Below are 24,048 nucleotides of genomic sequence, written 5' to 3'. Positions count from 1 at the left end.
TTTAGGGCTGCCAAAGTTGATGCAATAATAACAAGTTAACGCAAATTCCTTTTAACGCCACAAATTTCTTTCACGCGTTAATGCAACTTGTGATTTTTAGGTTGTAGCGGACTCTTTTATAGCTAGAGTGAAGATACTGGCATCATAGGAAACTATAAAACCTAAGGAATCCATTAGTACTAACCATGTCATACTAGCTTGCGAAGGAGGTTAAATAACATTCCAATTTATGCTAAATTGTGGCAAAGAAAAACTGGCATGGCCATTTTCAAAGGGGTCCCTTGACCTCTGACCTCAAGATATGTGAATGTAAATGGGTTGTATGGGTACCCACGAGTCTCCCCTTTACAGACATGCCCACTTTATGATAATCACATGCAGTTTGGGGCAAGTCATAGTCAAGTCAGCACACTGACACACTGACAGCTGTTGTTGCCTGTTGGGCTGCAGTTTGCCATGTTATGATTTGAGCATATTTGTTATGCTAAATGCAGTACCTGTGAGGGTTTCTGGACAATATTTGTCATTGTTTTGTGTTGTTAATTATTTCCAATTTGTATTGTACTGATCAAGAAACCTTCAGTAACACACAGGCTTAGCGTGCTATGGTAGCTTGGGATATTAAAAATGAAAAATAAAAAGAAAACGTTGAAGGACTGAATCTTATTTTAATTAGTCTCACTGCTGCTTAAGTGAACTAAACATCTGAGTAAAATGTAGTTACTTGTTGAGTGCCTTGATGGCAGCTCCCTGGTGGTCCTCCACCATGATGGATACATCTACACGGTGGCGGGCTGAGCTGAAGCCTGGGGGCAGGAAGGCCGAGTGCTCAGGGCTGCTGCCTTTGTACACACAGAAGTCCTCGCAATAGTCTTTTCTGCAGCGGGTCACCAGTAAACTGTAGAGCAAAGGAGTCTCTGAGACCCCTAAGTCACTGTAACCTGGAGGCAAGAAAGTGAGAAAGACAAAGAGAACAAACAAGAGAGGAAAAGACGACGGCCTTGGTAAATACGTGATGGAGAGAGAAATCTGCTAATTGGACAGGACAGATTTAACAAAATCAAAAATTGGAAACAAAGGGAAAGAAAGCAAGCATGTTGTGATTCAGTGTGTGTGAGAGCGAGCCCACGCCTTCCGTCTTCCTACCTGAGCAGTTGAAGTGCACCCGGTCCAACAGTGTGCGTATCCTCCAGCCTTCGCCGTCTCCGTCCCCGTACTCCACTCCCGCTTCCCCTCCCACTCTCAGGTGACACTCCCCGCCAGCCGGGGGCATGTTGTGGTGCAGAGTGATGGAGGCGGCGCCGTCGCCATCCAGACTGCCGTCGGTCACATGCAGGGTGAAGTTATAGGAGTATCCCTGGCGCAAGGTGCCCCGCCGCAACACCAGATTCATGCCGTCACTTCCTGTGGTGGTGGTTGAGACGTCTAGGACCAGAGTCTCGTTATCCAGCGTCATGGCACTCCAGCGCTGAGAGGCAGAGAGAGAAAGATTTCACTAAAAGGAAGCTACATGTGGTGATTATATGGAAATCTAACGGCACTTAATGCATTAAATGAGCAGCTAAAAGCTTTCGTTGAAAGGAAGGGACAAACTCGTGTTTCTTTTTTGAATTTGTTTTCATGTTTGCTTTACTGCGTTTGGTTCAATAGAAACATTTGGAGACAGCAGTGAAAATAATGAGGCACAAGACAGCTTCAAAAGAATAGCTTGACACTTTTGTTTTTAAGAGTGCATTAACATGTCGAGGCTGAACATGCAGTTTGACCAGGAATCTCAGCCCCCCAACGAACAATAACTGTTATTAAACTGACTGTAATGAAGCCGAAGGAAAGAGTGAGAAGGGTGGTAACAAAATTCCTTGACCCTTATGATCTCGCTCGCGATGACATGTAAATATCAGAGTTTGGTGTCATTTTTGCGTTCGAGTGTGAGAGAGATATTTTGTCAAACGAAAGTCATGTGGACAGATTTTTTATTTTTTTTTTAAACGGCGAGTAAAGTATTCCGTTTTTAATAATATCTGTATGCGTGTGGGGCCTTACTTTGATGGTTTCATACAAGCATTAAAGATGAAGCTTTACTCGTCTGATGGCACATGTACATGTGAGAACCACACGTAGTGACAATTGTACCAAATTCAAAATTACCCCTGCACAGTATGGAAACTGAAGTACAGTGTAATTATAAAAACAAAAATGACCTAGGTTGGAGTACGGCTGAGCGCAATCAGCTGGTATGTGCAATTTGAGGCCCAATGACTGAACAAATGTTTTGTCTTTCAAAATGTTTCCCTGTGTTTGTAAGGACCAAACATATTGGTCCTCGCTCCAGCTGCACAATGACCTCATTCCCACGCCCACACAAAACTGCCTGCATCACAAATCCCAGCGACAGTCAGGAGCAGGAGAATGAGGAAGAGGAAGAGGAGGGAAAAGGATCTGGAAATGCTGATTTCACAGTCGCTTCTATGGTACAGTGACATCATTTTGCTGTGACACAGAGAGTTAGATTTGGAGTGTGTGCCTGTGTGTGTGTGTGTGTGTGTGTGTGTGTGTGTGTGTTTACCCCACGATGAAAGCCTTGGCAGTTTGTGCAGGTTCCTCTGAGGTAGACATAGGAGTTCGTGTTGACCTCGTAGATGGACTGGGCCTTACAGGAAACGCACTCCAGAGACACCATGGGAATATCCCCACTCTGGACGAGCACCTGTCACACAAACACACACACATATATAAATGCAGCCAAATGTTAGAAATTCCATCAGTGAATAGGATGCAGTCACTTCTATCAGAAAGCCGAGCCAAACCATCCCAACCACCTAAAAACACTAAATACAAACATTTATTGTTCTACGTGTAGTTTCTCATTCTGACACTCATATATCCAGTACCATATAGGATGTGTCATACCATATTATATCTAGATAGAACACATTTACTTTCTTCCAATTTAAAACATTTTCAATATCTTTTATTCTTTTATCTTATTTTATTCCATCAATAAGAGTAAAGGGTAGATGGGTTTTGCTTCACATTTGACTGTTTTCACTTTATTTCTTTATTAGGGCTGTCAATCGATTGAAATATTTAATCATGATTAACCGTATGATTGTCCATGATTAATCGTGATTAATCACGAGTTAATCGCAAATTTTCTATGAGTTAAAAATGTACCGTAAACAGAGATTTGTCAAGTATTTAATACTCTGCATGTGATTATCATAAAGTGGGCATGTGTGTTAAGGGGAGACTCGTGGGTACCCATAGAACCCATTTTCATTCACATATCTTGAGGTCAGAGGTTAAAGGACCCCTTTGAAAATGGCTATGCCATGTTTTTCCTCGCCAAAACTTAGCGCAAGTTTGCAGCGTTATTTAGCCTCCTTCGCAACAAGCTAGTATAACATGGTTGGTACCAATGGATTCCTTAGGTCTTCCTAGTTTCATATGATGCCAGTATCTTCACTCTAGCTTTAAAAATGAGCCTGTTACAACCTCTAAACAACCTCTAAACAAGAAATTAATGGTGTTAAAATGAATTTGCCTTAATGTTATTATTGCGTTAACTTTGACGGCCCTATTATTTATTCATTAATTAACTATTTATCAGTGTGCGTGTATCCACATGTTATTAAGCGTGACCAAATAGAAGCTGAAAATATTGAACATCCTCAAGGTGACTCATCGCTACATTGATACTCAAACAGCAAAAGCCAAAGCAAACACAACCACTGCTTAAAGTACATCTTTCACTGTGTTCCACCAGGAACACACATCCTGATTGCCATGTGTGACAAATTACAGAGAGATTACTATTATTCTTACAAAGAGCCACTGTTCTGAAAGCAGAGTCCCTTCTAGTAATCGAGGGCTGAGTCAGAGTTAGTGAAAGGTCGACGACGATTCACTTTTAACATGTCCAACATGTTAATGTTACAGTAAGAAAAGATGGATTAGGCACATAATGTAGCACTATTTTGTTTAACAGGATGTAACAGGGTTATTTTGAGAGAATAAAGCTGCAAGCAAGAGATATGGCCTCCCCATTGCATTGACAAAGATCTCACTTGTTTATAGTAATTATGATAAGGCGTGTATATTAGAGTTAAGGCCCTGACACACCAAGCCGACGGTCGGGCGTCGGACAGTTTGGGGCTGTCTGTGAGGGTCTGTTGCCCTAGTTTTTGCGGTGTGTCCCGCACCGTCGGCTCTAGTCTGGAAAGGTTCGAGGTTTTTCGGCTGATTCAGCATGTTGAATCGGTGGCAGAGCCCGTCGTTTAGAGAAATCACTCTGATTGACTGTTCATCTTAAGCGAATCAGTGGACGAGAAGAGAAATGGAAGTGAGGAAAGCAAGCCAGCGACTTAGTCAAGAGGGCACACACAGAAGGCTCTTCACATTTTTCATCTTCCTCTCATCTGATCATTCCAATACACGGATATTTTCACAGCGACATGGCCGTCTGGAATGAAGCTAAGTGGTGAGTGAGAGTGGTGTGAAGATGGTCGGCAAACGCTGCTTTTTTTCATGTACATATCATAACAATAGCTTGTATATTGCAGTCCTCGGTCTTCCGGTTTCCCTTTTTGAATGACGGTGTGTCTGGGCCTTAAGACAGATAAATCAGCCAGGTCGATATATCGTCCGATATTAGCTTATTGCAGATTCGTCGAATCTGTCTACAGTACATGTAACAAGAAACGTATATAACATTTTTAAAAAGTAAAGAAAAAATCTAATTTGTGGAGCAGAACAATGTTTTTTTTCTTCTTTTCAATCCCATTTATCACCTTGTAACCCCTCAGATTAGTCTTGTAACCCATTGTAGTGGTCCTGACCCCAAGGTTGGGAACCACCGACTTATGCACCCTGCATGTATTCATGTGTGTAGGAGAATGTGTGCACTTACAGTCTGTGTGGTGGACTCTGGAGGCATGCCGTCTTTGCTGATGGTCAGTCTGAAAGTGTATTCGACGGCCGCCTCCAGCTCAGAGCCGGAGATTCCCAGCACCGGATCGCTGGTGCCCAGGCCGAAGTTCAGACTGGAGCAGTGCTCTGCGCCCTGCAAGCAGGAAGTGGGAGGGAGAAATTGGGCCATCATTTTAGAAGTGTTTTGTTTGTGCATGTTTATGTTTATTTTGCAAAACATGAGAACAGGGTTTGGTATGTAACAGCAGCACTGATATTCAGAGGGAAGGTAGGCAATATATTGATAGAGGTGGGTTAAATTGAGGTATAGTTTCACATGAATACATAGAACCATTGAAACTAGAAGAAGGAACTCAAGAGGCTCAATTACACTATAGTAACTTAAAGTGGCAGTAGGCAGTATAGTTTTGGCTTAATTGGTAAAAAATTCCATAATAACCTTTCTGCATATTGTAATTCAAGTGTTCTGAGAGATAATTTGACTACTGCACCCCATCATGGCTCTGTTTTCAGGCTTTAAAAAATTTTGCCCGTGAAAGGAGACTTTGACCAATCACATGTAATTTCATTGAGAGAGCGTTCCTATTGGCTGTGATCCGGTCATGTGACAGGAACTTGGCGTTCCTTCACCAGATTTCACACGGGGGCATCACAAACTTTCTCATTTTACAGCTAAACCGTGCACTACAAGATGATTCTGAAAACATTCGAGGAGAGAAATAGGCATTACAGTAACAGAATATCGATTCATATTTGATCAGCGCTGCTTAGTTTGACCGTTTGGTCAGAGTTCGTGAGTAATTGACAGCTGGCTCTCATAGACGGCAGCTGGACAGCGGATCTCAGATCAGACCTTACTGCTTGTTTTCCTCCGGTATGTGAAATCTTGCAGATGCCGTTAGGACCACCGGAGGACACCGGAGGACACAGAGGCACATGATTTTTTTCAGGTTACCTGTTTCATAAGGTTTCCATTTTATAAAATAACTTTTTTTAAATCATATTTGCTCCAATCTCGCCTACTTCAGCTTTAAGCTCTTTTTAAATTAAATTTCAAACAAAGTCATAAAAACCTCTTTTTCTACTTCTCTCTTTACTATCTAAAAAATCTATAAGAAAAGCACAGTTATTTCAGAGAGCTGCAGCCAAGATCTAACCGTACAGAAGAGATCACATCACCCCACTGCTCATAAATTGACTCCTAGAATGTTTCATTTCATTCTACAACAATAACAGCTCCCCCACAAGACATTTGGTGAGGCCGCTTTGTGTTTTTATGATATCAGATCAGCAAATTATGTAAAGATGTATGTTTTTAATAAGACTTTTAATTTGGGATAATCCTACTTCCTCAGATTTGGAGTTTTTAGTATAGTAATAAAATAGTCATTAAACAATCCCTCTGTTTGTTCACCATAATCACACTGATTTTAAAATCTTTGTAAAGAAAATGGGTGGTTATCAACTAACAACTGTGACAAGTGTGCCATTAGACTTTGTCAAAGAAGTCAACATTGTCTAAGAGTGAAAGATTTTTCCCCCAATTCAAATCGACTCTATCTTCTCCTACAATTAGCCGCGTCCAAGGTCAGGAGAGTGCAGAACGTTTGATCGACTGTGTTTCTGTCGACTCCTTTTCTCCGTTTCTACCCAGAGTACAAAACCGTTTCACTCTTTGTGGTCAAACTGAGTGTCCTTCTTTTTCTTTATCAGCAGCGCCACGCAGCTGTGAGTGAGTGTGTGTGTGTTATGTGTGCACGTTGTTTATGTGTGTACAGTAATTGTCAGGGTGGGGAGCAAAGCACCAGCTGTGGAATGCTGAATTTATCTCTAAACCATTACATAACCCTTTAAATGCCTGTCTGCTTAGATGTACACACACACACACACACACACACACACACACACGCACACAAACACATAAACACACACACTCCTGCAGAACACACCCATCCCATCAAGTCTTATATTGTGGTCTTTTGCTGCACAGGCAGAATGTGTTCCCACCAAGCCAAGGAAGCAGTGAGTGTGAAAAACACTAAATGAATTTACACACACACGCGTGTGCCGTACACGCGCACACACACTCGGCATTCAAGAGACACACTCACAAACTGTCCTGAACTGAGCTCCTCACATCGATGCTGCCAAGCCTCTCTGAAGGCAGCTACAGTACCCATGACCAGATGAACATTACGTAATATTTCCAGTCTCCTTTGCAGAATCAAATCTGTCCTCCAAAAAAGGATCAATAAAAGGTTTGTGAGCAGAGTTGGGTTTTAACAATTCAACACTCTTTTATTTCTATCAGACTCAAGCCAAATACTGAGAATATAGCAAAAGAAAGAGAGAGAGAGTATTCTGTCTAACCACGGGAGCAAAAGCAGAACTCTACTGAGTCCTCCTGTACTTCAAGACATTTAAAAACACCACTTGTCCACTCATCATTTACTAATCTAACAGATACATAATTTACTAATAAACTTTAAAATTGACTTAGTCAATTAGCAGACTAATCGTCGTTTTGGTCCTAGATTTCTTTAGTCTATTAACTGTTTTTTATATGTTTTTTTTCATGCTGAATGACATATTTCTAAGAAACGTATGAGCACATCTCTGGTAAACAAGGTTTAAAGTGGTGCTTTAGTGTGATTCTTTGTTGAGAAACTCAGTTTAAGTCGACTAAGACTTTATTTGGTCAAGGACAGCCCTTCTACATTCGTTATTTCAAGTGACTAATAGAGAGACAAAGTCACGCCCCAACCGGTGGACCACCATGGGACCTTATTTCGTAAAAAATATGAACGGTAGTCAACGGTGAGAGAAGTTTTTTTTTTTATCCCGTTTGTATTGCACCATGAATCACACATATGATGTTTGTCAATTTAAAAGATCATTTTGCAAGTCAATGAAGTCGTAGTTTGTTGTAAAACTGTTGAAGTATAAGACTGTGAAAATACGTAATTAAAAAGACTAAACACCCAAAAGTCGCATAGTGACGTCATAACTTTCTGTCTCGCTGAAGCTACGCTGCCTGTGTGTTTCGTACTGGGATGTACTCACACATGTTCTTTCGCTTCCCGGCTGATATAAAGACCAGGAGTCGCTGCATCAGGTAAGATAACGTTTCATTTATGCGTGGAACATAGCTAAGTTAGAAAGCTAGCTAGTGTTGGTGATGTATATCGTGCGAGACGAGAGATGTAGTTCACTGAGCGGTTTCACACAAAACTAAATGATACTACGACAAACTGCAACTTTCTTAACTTAGAAAATTATCTTTTAAATGGACGAACATCATATGTGTGATTCCTGGCGCTATTCAAACAGGATAAAAAAAATATCTATCTCTCGTTATTTTTGCCTTTTAGTGCCTGCATTTGTTCACAAATTGAACATATACCCCGTCCCCTCCCTCCCCCCTTCTCTGCGTTGAACAGCTCCCCTCTTTTTGCTACGTGTTACTGCATTTAGATAGCTTATTTCAATATCAACGTGTGGCTCAAATATCTGCAACATAGTTTTTATAAGTAGCTTTTCATCGCCCTGTCATGACTTCAATCAGTACTTCACTGTCGCTGGAAGAAGTAAATCAATAAAATGTTCCTATATGTGCAAAAATAGTCAAGGGAAAACACTGCTGATTGATAATAAAAGGGATAGTGATGGAAAAAGTAATGACTATAGCAACGACTATTAGCACATTTTTTGTGTTTTTTAGAGAATCAACAATAACCTGCTCTCCCACAATATACACACTGACAGTAAACCTCTAAAAAGAATAAAACAATCCACATTCCTGGTGAGGGCTTGAATGCATATTCATATACAATGTCATGTGAATGGAAACATGCGTCATGTAAGCAACAGAAACTGACAATTCAACCATAAAAAGCTCATCCAACTCTTCTTCAGTTTTGTTTCATTCCTGCTCTTACCTTTGAAGTGCTTAGACACTCCCAGTGGTAGTTGAGTAGTGACTGGAAGTCTGGGTCCATGTTGGGATCGTAGGACTGCACCGCGCTGAGCTTCAGGTCCTGCGTCCTTGACCACACCCTGTAGGTGCCCCCTTCTATGATGGGCATCAGCCTGACAAGAAAAAAAGGGTTAAAATTAACATAAAAAAAGACAAAGTAGTTTTTAAATTTCAAATTCAACTTGTAAACCCCAGCTAGTTATCAAGTTATAGCAGTTGAGCTGCAATTACCCTTTTGTGGAGATTCGCTTAAACGTCTTTGTGAAACCTACGCAGAGAAGGGTACACACCTCTTTCCTGTCCTTCCTTTCATTATCCCGTCCATTTACAAATTATAAATCCAAATTCTTGAACGCTTGTTTTGTGTATGCAGGGATTTGTTTACGTCATCTGGGGGTGAAATTAATTTCAGTTTGCTGATTTCTTCTATGTTTTCTTACATTATTGTTTGCTAAATGGGACACTGCTTCCACGTGGATGCAGGAGCCATTTGAGACGTTTCTATGGACTTCTTTTCACCATGAATCTAGGTCACCATTAGAATCCATTGCAACTGGTATTAATTGGTGACTACAACTTCCAAATTTAATTAAAATTAATTAAGATTTTGGGTGGATTATTGTGTTAATGTCATACTGCATCAAGCTGTATATCATTTGCAGAATTAATTAAGAAATTAGAAACAATAAATAAAGGAGGGAAAGGATGTACTCCACAGAGAGAGTCTCATCATTTAGTTTCCCCACTGACCTGGTAGCCATGACACTGAGCTGCAGACAGGCGGCCTTCCTTAGCGGCACGCCTTCATAGGACATAGAAAACACCAAGGTGTAGTTCCCTGCTGCCAGAGTCATCTTAGGCAACGACAGCTGTAGCCGCCGCACATCCACCTCCACCGGCAGGCGAATTACTGGGACAAGCACAGACTGAGAGGGCTGAGTCACCAACCCAGAAGGAATACGGAGGTCTCTGTCGTTATCACAGGAGGGTGTCGAGAGTATCTGCCAGAGATACTGAGCTCCGTAGCGTAGGCAGCCTTTCAGGTCAACACTGGCTTCCACCAAAGTGGGCTGGTAGCGCCAGATGGCCAGACGGGGGGCTTGAACCACCTGCACTTCTGGCTCTTCACACTCTAATACACTGATGTTTACCTCCACATGGGCCAACACCGAGCTCACCAGGTTACTGCAGTTCACCTGGCAGGGAGAAAAACAAGCTGGTGAAATCTGGGAAGATGCCAAGCTTTCACATACAGCATCATATTTTACAGATCCACAAATAAATAATAGATGGAATAATGTAGTTCAAAGAAACATACTTGGACCCGGTAGTGTCTTGGGTATCTGTACTCATAAGCCACAGATGTGCTGTTTGTGTGAACTGGAGTAGAGCCGTCGCCAAAGTCCCACAAGCACTCCACAGAATTAGATCTGGGTGTGATATAGGCCATCAGGGTCACCGTCTTATTGATGAAAGTGTCCAGAGGCGCTGCATGCAGGACGGCCGCGGTCAGCCGGTTCTGCACTATAATACGCTGGGTGACGTTCTGAGCGTGCAGTGCGTTGAAGGCCTTCAGGTAGATGATCAATAAACCTGGTTCTTCTGGCGTGTAGGACACCTGTGGTTGTGTGATTCATTGAGATAAGTCAGCATTGCTATATTGTGATAGTTATTCATTATTATTAATATTCATAGATAAGTGATCTCACCTCTTTGCCCATATGCGGCTTCTTGTGGAGGTGGTGCAGATCAAAAGTCCAGAGGAAATGAACAGGCTTGCCCGTCAGGATGTTGGCTACAAACGTTCTCTTTACACCTACAGGGATTGCTACACAGCTTCCCAGGATGGAAAGATTACGCACCGGCTCCATCACCTCCACCTGGAGGGTCCGCCACTTGGAACTAACCTGGATAGTCACATTGTAACAAAATATATGCAGTGTGTTAGTTTGATTAAATTATGTTGGTTTTGAGAGTCAGAGTTGAAGCTGGGGGAGGCAGTTTATTTTACTGTTATTAGGCTAAAATTCCATAATAACCTTTCAGCATATTGTAATTCAAGTGATAGCCCAGTGTAGGCAGTTTTTCTGAAAAAAAAAGCTAAAACACACCAGAATTTGGAAATCCAGCCCTCATCCTGCAGCTCTCCTCTCCCCCCTCTCTGTCCTAAGCCCCTCCCACCAGACAAGGGGGGGCATGTGCACACGCTTCAAACAGTAGTACGAGTACTCGTCATTCATTTCAAACACCATCCCTATCATCATTGTGATGCTGATGCTTGATGCTCATCCTTATATAGCGGCATCTCTATCGTCCAGTTTTCTTTGCAAACGTGTGGGCCTGTAAAGCCCTTTGAGATGACATACTGTGATTCGAGGCTCTTCGAGATGGAGAGAAAATGTTGCTAATAGTTCAGCCTTCTGCTAACTGAGCTCACGCAGAAGGCTGAACTATTAGAGAAAAAATAAAGAGAAAATGACAGCCAATAGGAACGCTCTCTCTCTGAAATGACCTGTGATTGGCCAAAGGAAGATTTTTTAAAGCCTGAGAACAGAGCCATGAAGAGGTGCAGAAGTCTAGTTTCCTCTCAGAACACTTGAATTACAATATGCTGAACCGTTATTATGGATTTTTTTCCCCCAATGATGCCAAAAACATACTTCCTCCCCCAGCTTTAATGCCATAACGAGAAATGTAGTGATAATTAAAAAGTTATAAATATTTCCTGATTTCTGCTTAAAAACACTCTACATACCGACTTTAAGTGATATTTTGGTTAAAGTAAGCAGTTAGGTCAAATATCTTGGCCACCAATTTACAGATAACTCAATGGATGACAAGAGACATGTCAACAACATGCTCAGGTATATGTTTGTGCAACACATATATTGATGCATGCTCTAGTCATGTCAAAGTCTTTCTGTAAAGAGCAGTTTGCAGAAAACTAAAGACACTTAAAACACTTGTTACGGCGTGCTCCAAGAATAGTGTCATTGGATTGTCAGCATATATGTTGACTTATGGGCAGACTGGCAAGTAGAAAATGTATTATTTATCCTTATCTATTCATTGGTAAATGCTACCAAAAGCTGCACATTATACATCTGAGATATGACAAGACTATTTGTACATTTTGTGAAAAAGAATGATGCGACGGGGTTCATTTTATGTGATCGTATTGTGTGCGATATGTATTTCCTTTGACTTTACCTGGTTGACAGCAGTGAGATTCACCATGTACGTATCCACCCTGCTGAATTTGTGGACGTAGGTCTGGTTGGGTTCATGGATAACAGTAGCATCTGCGCTGATGCTGAGGGTGAGGCGAACGTCCGAGCCCGCTGCCATAGATATGGTGAACTCCACCTTCTCATCGATTGCTACGATGGTTTTACTTGCCCTCAGCTCCAAACCCTGAATCTTGTCCTGAACAAAGAACTTTCTGGAAACTACTTGCCCGCTGACGTCATTGGTCGCATTCAGAGTAACGATGGCTGTTTTCGCCTCCTGGAAAATCACAGACGTTTTATTTCCCGTTTCTGTTCTTCCTTTCAACGGCCATGTCCACGTCACGTTGGTTCCTGTCAGTACCTCCCCCTGGAGCGAGACGCTGACGCCTGTTGCTACGTAACCCTTCTCTGTCACATTGGTAGCTGTGAATCTTAGTCCAGAAATGACTTCCTGGACACTGACAATCTTTGACTGAACCTCTGAGCTGACTTCATTGAAGACCTCAACAGTAACAAGCTTAAGGCCAGGACTGATGAAGGTGTGGGTCTTCCAGTGCTTGTTCCACTGCAGAGGGTTCCCGTTCACAGACCAACGGTACTGCAGGTCTGAGCCTTCAGCACTCAGTACTGTCAGGTTAGTTGGAGCATTGAGTGCAACTGGGTTATTGCTGATCTGCAGGTCCAACCCTCCGGCTGGTTCCAGGAAGTGGATGGTTCTGTTGACGGACAGCTGGCCCAGGAGGTTGGCTGCCCGGAGGAGGATGTCACATGGGCCTGGTGTGGAGAAATTCACCTCCACTGTCTTCCCGCTTATGTTGAAGCTTGAGCTGAGGGGGTCTAGCTCTCTTATAACGTTCCAAGTGAACGTCATGTTGGTTCCTTCCTTTAATCCTGCTTGAAGGTGGACACCACGGTTTGTAGCAAAGCAGCAGCTGTCCAATGCCGTGCCTCCGCCTCCGCCTCCTCCAATCTCCTCTGCTAAAATCTGCAGCCCCTCCAGCTCACGTTGGACATACAGGAAGATACTCGCCTGTGCCGTTCCTACGTCGTTCTCCGCCGTCACGATGATGTTGTAAGTAGCAATGGAGCGGAAGGTGTAGAACATGGTGTGGGTCCCTGCGATTGGGGAGCAGCGGTCACACAAGATCCAAGAGAACCGGACTCCATCTCCCTCCAACATTTGAGCCTCAAAGTGGACTGAGGCATTGAGAGGGACATTTACCAAGCTGGAGTTGAGGGTCAACCCGCGGATTGGTGCAAGCACAGCAACTGGTAAAGTAGTGTGATTCCTGCTCACTGTGTTGCCTGCGGTCAATGTAATATTGTAGTATCCAGAGATGTTGTAGGTGTGGAGGATATTCTGGCCTGTAAGCACATTTCCATCTCCAAAGTTCCACACGTAAGTCACATTGGTAGCCATGGAGGATGTTGTGAAAGCGTACGGTGCTCTAAGGGTCAGGTTATTGTACTTATTAGTACTGTTATGCTGAATAACAATTGGACCTATGGGCATCAAAACATCAATCCCAACACTGGTGTTACTGGTGGAGATGTTATTGAAGACGGTGACTGTCACATTGTAATGACCTGGGTTTATATACGTATTAGTATATACGATATTCCCAGAACCACTGATGGGCACAAGGTCTTCCCCTAAACCAAAGTCCCACTGATAGCTGTAGTTAAATTCTGGCTCAGCTCTGGCCTCGAACAGGATCTCCTCCCCGACGGCATAGTGTGATTTCTCAAGGGTGAGGCTGATGTTGGTTAAAGCTGGCTGCACACACACCCAGTTGAAGAAGTTGGCCTTAGTGGCCTTGTTTACCCCGCTGGAAAGAAGCAGAGAGAGGTGGTAGTTCCCACTTGTCCAGTAGGTGTGCGAGACTCTGGGGTTACCGTGGTGTGTCTCGTTCGGGCTTCCATCCCCGAAGCTCCATTCATAAAGATGAGCCGACGCGTTTCCGGACACCCAGGCCTGAAAGTTGACGGAGGTCCGCTCTTGGACACACCCGGACGGCTCCATCCTCACAACTTGGAAGACAAACACCTGCACTGGCAGGATTGTCCAGCCGGAGCTCACGGCGTTGGCGGCCGTCACGTTCACTGTGTAGTTGCCATCTTTCACATAGCTGTGTGACACGTGAGGTTCGGAGGGTGTGTAGATGGTCCCGTCTCCCATGGAGAATGTCCATGTGATGTTATTACCTGATGCAAGGCGTGCCGATACTGTAGTAGGACTGTGAAGCTCTGTGGGAGAGGAGCTTTCTGCTGTTAAATCTTCAATCTCCTCGTACACAAACATCCCGGCGCAAGCCTCCATAGAACTGATGGTGTTGTTCACCGACACACAGACATTAAAGACGCCACTCTGTGCATAGGTGTGCGCCACGCGGCGACCTTGCAGCGTAGCGGAACCATCTCCGAAGTGCCAGTCGTAGTGAATGCCGTAGGGTGAGGGAAGAGGGTGAGCCTCAAAATCGGCTGATTTGCCAGTGAGGAGTAGTCTCGGCTCTGTTTGTATATCGACGCGAGTGAGGATGCTGTAGACGCTCATGTTGATGCTCTGACTGATGTTCTCATAGCGATTGGACACTGACACCAGCGCTGTGTATATTCCTGTACAGAAGAAGAAGAAAGAGAAGAAGGTAAAGGGGGTGAAATTAGCCTCATGTCATTATCTACCAGCTTAAAATATTCTGATCGTAAATTGAAACAAAGTCAAATTAAATTGTCTGCTGCTGTTCCATTAGAAAAGATAGTACTGCTGATAGGGAGGTGGGAGAGGGCTTACCTGGCTGAGAGTAAATATAGGTGACATTGTTGCTTAAAAGGACCTGATTGGGGGAGTCTGGGCAGAGGAGGGAGGCGGCATGGGGAGGCTTGGATTCAAATTCCTTATATCCGCCATCACCGAAAGACCATCTGCAGCATAACAGAGACAATGTTAAACCATGAAACGAGGACCTTCACAGAAATACATGGAACTTAGATGAATAAATGCACTGATAACCATTTCCATACACACACACACAGTCACTAGCTGGAAAGTGGGAGTCTTCTCTGACGAGGCAATAGAGGGTTTTTGGACAAGGAGAAGTGGAAACTCAAAACTCAGGAAGTCTCTCTGGACCGAGAATGGTGAGTTTGGAGGGAAACTTAAGTGAAAGAGTGCGCCATAGTTGGGAGGGTGGGAATGTGAAAGAGGGAGGGAGAGAACTGAGTAAAAAGAGAAAGAGTGGAAGAAAAAGGGGGGAAAAAAAGTACAGGGGAAACAGCCGAGCAGAAGGGAAAATTCTTGTCAGCAATCTGCTCTAACCACACAGTTATAAATCCAAGGCTGTGCATGGTATGACTGCTGCAGTGCTATTATGGCGCACAGGAAGACAAAAACAGAGAAAGGAGCAAAGAGAAAGACAGAGAGAGGAGGAGAAAGGAGCAGTCAAACACAAACAGATGCACTGTGTTTTCACTCAGTCTTCAACATAAAGAGAAGAAGAGAGAGAGATAAAAATAGTTTTTGTTTGTATTATTTTTGTTTTAAAACACCACAGAAGATATCCATCCGTCTATCAGTCTATGATTCTGTCCATCTCCCCCCCCTATGTTCGTACCGGAAGGTGGCAGCGACAGACATGTCGACGAGCACAGAGGTGGTGAGAGTCTGAGTGGAGCCCTGAGGGACCACATCTGGCACACCCTTTACTGTGAGGTTGGCCATTGGCTGCAGCCGGTCCACGGTCACGTTGAAATGCTCTGTGAGGGTGCTGACGTGGTTCATGGCCGTCACCTGGAAGAGATGCCATATGACCCAGTAAGACAGGTGGTAAGAGGTTGAAGTCTTGTGTCATCTACAGTACGTTAGCTTTGATTGTGACACAACATATCATGTGACCTATCTAGTAGAGCTGAAACCATTAGTCTATTAATCGATAAGTGTAGTGATTCGATTCAGTCATTTTTTAGGCTAAAATGCAAAAATGTACGGGTTCCAACTTTCTTAAATGTGAATACATGCTGGTTTTGTTGAACCTCTTTGGCGTATTGGAATTCAGACAGAACAAGCTGTTACTTTGGGCTCTGGGAGCATTTTTACAGACATTTATTAATCAACAATTATTCGAGAAAATAGTCAGCATATTGCATAATCGATAATCTTTAGGAACAAAAAATCATGTCCAAGAAAGGTCTTCAAGAAAACTTTGGTGATTTTATAGTAATACGGGGAGTGTTGTGTTGAACAATTCTATCTGCATTAGCACAAAAATCACCCATACAGTTTGCATGCGCAATAGATTTCATTCTTTAAGATGTAATTAACAGAAATACAATAATATCTAAAATCTTTTTAAAAAATGGCAAATCTCCATGCTTTCCAAAGCTGTTCTATATTTGTCACGTTGATTGTGCGATGCTGTATATGAAACTGTATGGTAAATGGACTTGCATTTATATACAGTAGCACTTTTCTTGTCTTCCGACCACTCAAAGCGCTTCACACTACATGTCAGCATTCAACCATTCAAACACACACATTCATACACGGATGGCAGAAGCAAGGTAGCAAGGTTCAGGATCTAATCTAAACACCGACACACCGATGGCTTTACCTCAGAGCCACCCTGTATGGTTATTAATGATAAACCTTCCGGTTAAACCTTACTAACCAAACTTTGGGCACAAAATAAAAAGTTGCCTCAGTCTAATCACCACTGAAGTTGTTTCATTTGCACACATTTGCATACATTTTGTCAGTGTTTATGGATGTCCCATTAAAAAACTGGATATCAAAAACTAAACCTCATCATTTAAATTAAAACAATTATGAATTGTAACAGAAACGACAGTGTGGCAGTGTTCATGTACTGGATGTGAACAGAAACTCACCGTGAGCTTGTAGACGGCAGCGTGCTGGTAGATGACATTGAGGACGGTGTTGTAATAGGTGAAGTACGGCTTGTCATCCACTGTCCATTTAAATGTGGGATTGGAGCCTTCAAGCACTGATGCTGTGTAGCTCTAAAACACACACAATACATACACATGAAGACATGATAAAAAGACAGCACATACAGTTATATCAATATCAAATATGAACTCTTAATACAACTACCAGTGAAGTAAGCACATAAGCACAAACACACACTCACCACGACCGACTCCATCAGCACCCTGTGTGCAGGGTGCGGCTGCACCATCAGGCCTCTGAGCGGCTCCTCCAGGCGGACGACCACAGACAGGCTGGCCTCCGTCACGTTATTATGGGCCTCCAGCTCCACCTGCACCGGACTCCTCTGCTCCTCCGTCCCCAGGCTCAGATCCAGCACTGCGTACAGGCTGGGCTCTGCGGCCTCGACCCCAGACCCTGAGCTCACCCCGGGCTGACAGAGCCCTGGGCTGGTAGAAAACTCTTCGGGACAGTCGGGCTGGAAGATCACGCTGTGGTTACTGCCACGTCGAGAGGCCTTTGTTAGGTAACGAGACCGAACGCGGAGCAGCAGCTGGGTGTCGTTGGGCTGCAGGTAGAGAGTGCCATTCTGGGGAGAGGGGTGGAGGATCGTCAAGCCCAGAGGAGGCACCACGCGCAACGGGCATGATGCTGAGGCTGGGTATGATGGCTCAGCTGAAGTCACCTGGAATTTATCAAATTAAAGTTTGTCTCAATTAATTTGTTAATACAACAGAATTACCAACATAGGACACAAAGGGGATATAACCAAATAAATAATTTATAAAGCAAAAACTTAATGGATGTTGATTTATTAGCCTGTATTAACACTGAAAAAGCGTGCAAAACTATTGGTAAATCTTAAAAAAAAAAGACATTTAAACATGTCGAAATCTGTTAGATGCATGCTGGGATTTGACAAACAGCTTTGATGTCTTACCAGCAGGCTGTAGAGTCCGGGCTGGGGTAGACCTGCAGACAGCTGTTCTCCCTGCAGACGAGTCTCACTGGGTCCTGCATAGAGCACTCTGACGGGGCAAACTACTTCCTCCAGCCATCTACCCTCACCATCCTCCACCAGCGCCTTCACGTCAAGCTCCGGGTCAGGCAGAGGGTCGGCATCGTGGTCAGCCGAGTCGTCCGCTGGCCGTCCTGTGTTGTTGATCCAGAACCACTCTGATTGGTTGAGGGCTAAGACAGGTTGTCGCCACAGTGAGTGTGGGGAAGATTGGCAGCGGAGAAGGGAGGCGGGGCCGGCATCGTGCTGCAGGGCGATGACATCACCACGGGAAACCAGGAGGACCTCCAGTTGTTCTTGTACCTGGGAGGAACAGGGATCAGGATGGTGTATTGTAAGTTAGGCCGTGTAGAACAGCTGCAATACCTAAACTGTTAAAACAATCTGGCTCTACATACATCTCAAACTAAAGCTCGCAGTCATCAAATATTTGTTCTGGTATTACTGCATTTCAAAAGCAAAATCACTAAATACTCCATTAGGAGGCAAAAGTAAATCCTCTCACCTGTACGTGTGCTGCCGGTCCTGCAGGCAGAGTGAAGACCACCTCATTCTGTAGGCTGTATCTGGGCCTCAGCGCCCCAGGGGGCAGGCGGTGAGCCTGGGTGCAGTTCGGACAGGAAGATGGCTGGCAGGGACTAGAGAGGGGAAGGCACCGGCGCTGGAAGGGACACCACTGCTCTAGTCGGGGGCAGGAGGGCGGATCGACGCTCCTGGTGTCATTGGGGACACAAATAGCCACCGGGGCACACGCTGGACCTCCACAACCTGAGACACAAAATGTATCTTGTCTTAATCATTTACATTTAATTGAAATTTAGACACCTTAAAAAACAATGCTTTCTTTCTCATTCCCTTTAACTGCATTATATTATGCAAGCCGATAGGGTTATCGTAATACTGCAATATTGACAAGCCAACCACAGTGGAAGGCAAGCAACAGCCACAACCGCTATGTTCACGTTTTTTTTTCTTTTTTAGATTCTTTGCAAATTCACTTCAAGTCTATTCATATATAATTATGAATTATTTTCTTTGTTTAATAACAAAGGCTATAATTGAGGAGAAAGCAAAACAAGATAACACAAACAAATCAGACTCTAAAGCTGATTTGTCACTTTACATCAAACAAGCATAATAAAAGCAATGAATTGAAAAAGATGAAATCGATATCTCTCCAAAAGAAGCCAAAAAGTCAGCACTTGTGGAGTCTGAATGTGTGTTATTTGTAGTGGGAACATGTGCTGGGCCGTGATCCATCTCTGTGTAGGGTAGAGTAGACTTTCTCTCCGTCATTAATAATCCAGTTATCTCATTATATCCACCGTCTCCTCCTCTGCGGCTGGATTCACAAATTCCACATGAAAGTTTCACAGAAAACGTTCTCTTATTTTGTTAACAAGCCGCTCGGCTCTCTTTGGACTTCTGTTTCTCACATCTTTTGTGTGCATCCGCTCTCTGCTCCTCTGTCTATTGCATGTCTCCGCTGCAACGTCTCAGTGGAGAACTCAATAAAAAAATAACACAGAAAGCATCTCAGTTTTGTTTGTGCTCAGAAGGGAGGTGACCTTGATTGGTCTTGTTTCTTTCCTCTCCAGTTTTGCCCTTCTTTCTGTCTCCATTCAAACTTTACTTTCATGTCGATCGACCTAACAACTTCAGACGAGGCCGGTCAACGCGTATGTGTGCGTGTGTTTATCTGTGTGGATGTCTCTGTCTAACTGGAGGTGTTGGCGCAGGTGGCTTATGGGTTTTTCAACACCTGCTGATACTCACCAGCAATGTGCGGATGGTTTAACGTGTCAAGTTTGTGCGAGAGTGAGTTTCTGTGTTTGACTCACTGGGTAGCAGCAGGTGCAGGCCGGGATAATGACAGTGAGGTCTGTAGGTCTGGAATCGAACGTGGATTTGTGAACTGAGCTCCTGAGTGACAAACTCTAGGGAAGACAGACGACCTTCCTGAACAAAGCTCAGAGCTGGGAACAACAGCACCTGTGTGAAGAAATAAAACAGAGAGTTTGATGAAAAGAGGGTTTGAGGAGAACGATGATTGAATAAACAACTTGAGATTCCTCCTCACCTCTATGCCACCGCTGGGAGGTGGTGGAGTAGAGAGCGGAGCGGACGAGGCGCGGTGCAGAGGATTATGGGAGGGAAACACAGCCAGGCCTACAGTGTAAATCCCTGCATCTGGAACACGCACTGTAAAGGCAAAAGACAGAATGGAGCCAAGGTGACGAAAGAGGAGGGAGGATTGAGGGATTTAAAAAGAGGAGAGAGGTAGCGGAGGCAATTTATGAGAAATGATGGCCGCAGCTGCAGTCCACACTGTGACAAATTGCTTTGAAAAAAAAGAGAGAGGGAGAGGTGAGAGAAAAAACCTCTAAAGACACAGACCAAACAAAATTACTGTTGAAGGTATTAAAGGAAGAACACTTCAGTACAGGACGTATCTGCTCACTGCAGACTGACACAAACACCGCAACAGAATCAAAGACAGACTGGATCAAAAGAACACAACTAGACAGTCAGGCAGACGGAAAAACACACACACAAACTACAGTCTGCTTCACAGATACACTTAATTTCACACATGTGGCACTGACTTTCTGTTCAGTTTTGAAGGCAGTTTTAGACTGTGCTGGTTTTCCTGAAAACATTTGACTGTTGTACATTTCTTTCAGCCTCATTAAGAGTCTTCCTGTGGAGCAAACTAAAATCCAGTTTAACTTATGCACCAAGTAAAAGGAGACTGACCTCTGAATTTTACCGTAGAACATGCTCTATTTCACAATAATAACTAAATCAGAAGGCTTTCTATTCACCAACTCAGCAATGGGTGGAATATAAATGTCACACTGCTGGCTGAAAAGCTTTTTTCATTTCCTGGATGTGTATGTTATTTGCGAAATGTAATTTAGTTTATATTCAGCAACACTTGTTTGGAAGCGACTCCCCCGCATTATGTTGCTCACTTACCATCTAGAAGTAGAAAACGCTGCAAAAAAGCAGCAATTTAGCAACAGCAATCAAATGTCCACAACAAGTAAAGATATCCAGTGGCCACATATAAAACACTTTATGAAGTCTGCTCATTTTCTGTAGCTTTCAGAGCTTTAAGGCCCGTGGACATTTTAATAAATGGAATGTTTTGCTCCTTTACAAATGCTGTATATAAAAGATAGAAATTATGACAAATAGGAATACTTGCATTACAATTACTGTATATATGTCCGCAACAAAACTATTATGTTTATCATGTAGTATTGTTTCTATCCTGCCCTGTCAGCCTAGTCTGAAAACGCTATTCCTTAACAAATTCTTATAAGTAGGGCTGTCAGAGTTAACACAATAATAACGTGGTAACAAAATTTGTTTTAACGCCACTAATTACTTTAACGCATTAACGCAACTTGCGATTTTTAGGTCGTAGCGGGCACAGTTTTAAAGCACCATATGAAACTGGAAAACCTAAGGAATCCATTGGTACAAACCATGTCATACTAGCTTGTCGTGAAGAATGATCCCTTTTTCAAAGGGGTCCCTTGACCTCTGACCTCAAGATATGTGAATGTAAATGGGTTCTATGGGTACCCACGAGTCTCCCCTTTACAGACATGCCCACTTTATGATAATCACATGCAGTTTGGGGCAAGTCATAGTCAAGTCAGCACACTGACACACTGACAGCTGTTGTTGCCTGTTGGGCTGCAGTTTGCCATAAAACAAGCATATTTGCCCACTCCCATGTTGGTAAGAATATTAAATACTTGACAAATCTCCCTTTAAGGTACATGTTGAACACATAAAAAATGTGCGAATAATTTGCGATAATTGCAATTAACTATGGACAATCATGCGATTAATCGCGATTAAGTACTTTAAGCGATTGACAGGCCTAATATGAGCAATACTACATTAAGTGTGGAAATGCTTTTTGCCATAATACTTTGATGTAACCATAATGCTGGAAATTATGGAGAACAGTCTCTCGATGCTTCTTACACAAGGAGCAATTTGTATCAATGCCAAGTGTCCTCCAATTATGAATGGTGCTTCAGGGAGCCAGGCTTTTGCTTGTGATTAGTTATGAAGGAGGCTGTTTGCTTTTCCTTTCTACGCTTGTCTGTGCCACAAGTTCATTTTCATAAAAATGATAGTGTAGAAGGTTGAAAGCCTTTGCACTCCGCCCCAAACCACTAAGGCACAGAGGGATTTGGGGAAATTTGCATTTAATCTGTTTCTGCCCCATATTTTGTGTGTGTCTGTGTGAATGTATGGAGCCTACCTTGTGGGCTGTACTGGCAGACATAGGCCCGCTTGGCGTTGCATGGGTGTGAACTGGTCTGAGCGCGCTGATCGAGGGACACGCACACGTTTCCGCGGGAGATTGGGGAACGAGGCGGCGGGCCCTCCTCTCCCTCCTGTGCCTCTGAGCCGTTCGCCCAGCGCAGCTTGCCTGGAGAGTCAACGTCACTCAAGCCCAGCCACACACCTCGCTCCCTGGGGCAGGAACAGACAGGTTACACACAGATTAACTCAGTGCCTGCTTGACATTTAGCTGTTGACAGCTAGAAAATTGGCTCACTTGGAATCACTTGGAACGTACACAGAAAGACGCACACACAAACAAGACCAAATATGAGAAATTCCACCTGAAATTAAATGATTCATTCGTGCAGTTCAAGATTGAATGAGGAAAAGACGTAAAATGTCTTTTTCTCTCGTGTCCTTGTGAATGTGATAGTGCTGTCGGATGGTACAATACACAAAACAAACCTCCAGAATCAATGTGGGTCTCAATCAGTGACAGTGAAGACTGGGAATTATGTACCGGCTTGCCTTCGACAATCAATGATTGCAGGGCAGAGAAAGCATGAAAATAGGCTTTGATTGAACCCCGGTGGGATGTTGAAAGGGGATGTCAGATATTTAGTGCGTCTGTCTGATTATAACAGGAACTCCATGAGTCCACTAATGGACTGCACATTTTCCTCCGCTTCCTTTTTTCTATCTGTCATACGCCTTTCACTGAGAGCAAAATGGTCTCTTTTCCATCATTTGGTATATGACTTACTCACTATGTTCTAAAGACAGACGCGAGAAAATGGAAGCAGGCGTCAAACATTTTAGACATTTTGTTTGATGCTGGTCTTCGGGTTTTTTTTTTTTCTACCAAAAATTCACCCGGATAAAAGCAGTTTCTTTCCCTGTCTTTTTTTCTTTCTTTTTTTTGGGCTCAGATTTTTCAATACTGGTTGACGACTCACATCTGTGAAAATGACATCTGAAGGAGTGGAAAGGGGTTAAAACATACAAGCAGAGAGGGAACAAGAAAAAAGGGTCTTTGTGGCAAAAAACAAGACCTGATAAAAAAAAAAAGGGCTCCTTATATAAGCGAGGGGGTGGAGGAACACATGAGCGGAGGAGGAGAGAGGGGATAAACTCCATCTGCAGCAGGTTTTTTCTTCTCTCATCCACTTCGGCCTACGAGGGCAGGGCCTCTACCCTCACATTAACACACACACACACACACACACACACACACACACACACACACGCAGACACACACACACACACACACACACACCATGAACTGTGGACTCCTCCTCCCAGGGTGTTAAAGTTACAATGCAGCTGTGCTTTTACAGATGTGTTTTTTGCGACCCTCTTCGACCTAAACACCAAAACTTGGGGGCCTTCAGACACAAGCCCAGAAATTGTCTCAACGAAGCAAAAAGCCAAATCCAGTGCTTATCACACAGGCGTACAGCACATGCAGTAAAGATTAAAGAAGCATTACTAATTTTGTGGAAAGAGACTGTATGCTGTTACCTTGAATGAGACTGGGGTCACAATCTGTTCACATCTGAATTAGGGCTGTCAAAGTTAACGCAATAATAATGCGTTAACACAAATTTGTTTTAACGCCACTAATTTCTTTAATGCA

General features: G+C 43.5%; 1 protein-coding gene across 1 annotated transcript in view; it reads right to left on the bottom strand.

Moving 5' to 3' along the window:
* Positions 1–24,048, bottom strand: part of pkd1a (polycystic kidney disease 1a) — a 76,136-nt gene that overhangs the window by 19,958 nt on the left and 32,130 nt on the right. Inside the window, exons 10-27 of the mRNA XM_037765020.1 lie at positions 22,387–22,601; positions 20,179–20,300; positions 19,940–20,090; positions 18,604–18,866; positions 18,021–18,401; positions 17,283–17,765; positions 17,020–17,151; positions 15,747–15,922; positions 14,927–15,057; positions 12,116–14,751; positions 10,615–10,812; positions 10,224–10,523; positions 9,656–10,101; positions 8,868–9,018; positions 4,910–5,062; positions 2,567–2,707; positions 1,147–1,468; positions 725–941 (exon numbers count right to left, since the gene is read on the bottom strand). Of these exons, the coding sequence (XP_037620948.1) occupies positions 725–941; positions 1,147–1,468; positions 2,567–2,707; positions 4,910–5,062; positions 8,868–9,018; positions 9,656–10,101; positions 10,224–10,523; positions 10,615–10,812; positions 12,116–14,751; positions 14,927–15,057; positions 15,747–15,922; positions 17,020–17,151; positions 17,283–17,765; positions 18,021–18,401; positions 18,604–18,866; positions 19,940–20,090; positions 20,179–20,300; positions 22,387–22,601 (6,618 nt within the window). The remainder of the gene's footprint in view (positions 1–724; positions 942–1,146; positions 1,469–2,566; positions 2,708–4,909; positions 5,063–8,867; positions 9,019–9,655; positions 10,102–10,223; positions 10,524–10,614; positions 10,813–12,115; positions 14,752–14,926; positions 15,058–15,746; positions 15,923–17,019; positions 17,152–17,282; positions 17,766–18,020; positions 18,402–18,603; positions 18,867–19,939; positions 20,091–20,178; positions 20,301–22,386; positions 22,602–24,048) is intronic.

This window comes from Sebastes umbrosus, chromosome 3 (assembly GCF_015220745.1).
Source record: "Sebastes umbrosus isolate fSebUmb1 chromosome 3, fSebUmb1.pri, whole genome shotgun sequence".
NCBI classification, from domain to species: Eukaryota; Metazoa; Chordata; class Actinopteri; order Perciformes; family Sebastidae; genus Sebastes; species Sebastes umbrosus.
This window is presented reverse-complemented; position numbering and strand designations above follow the sequence as displayed.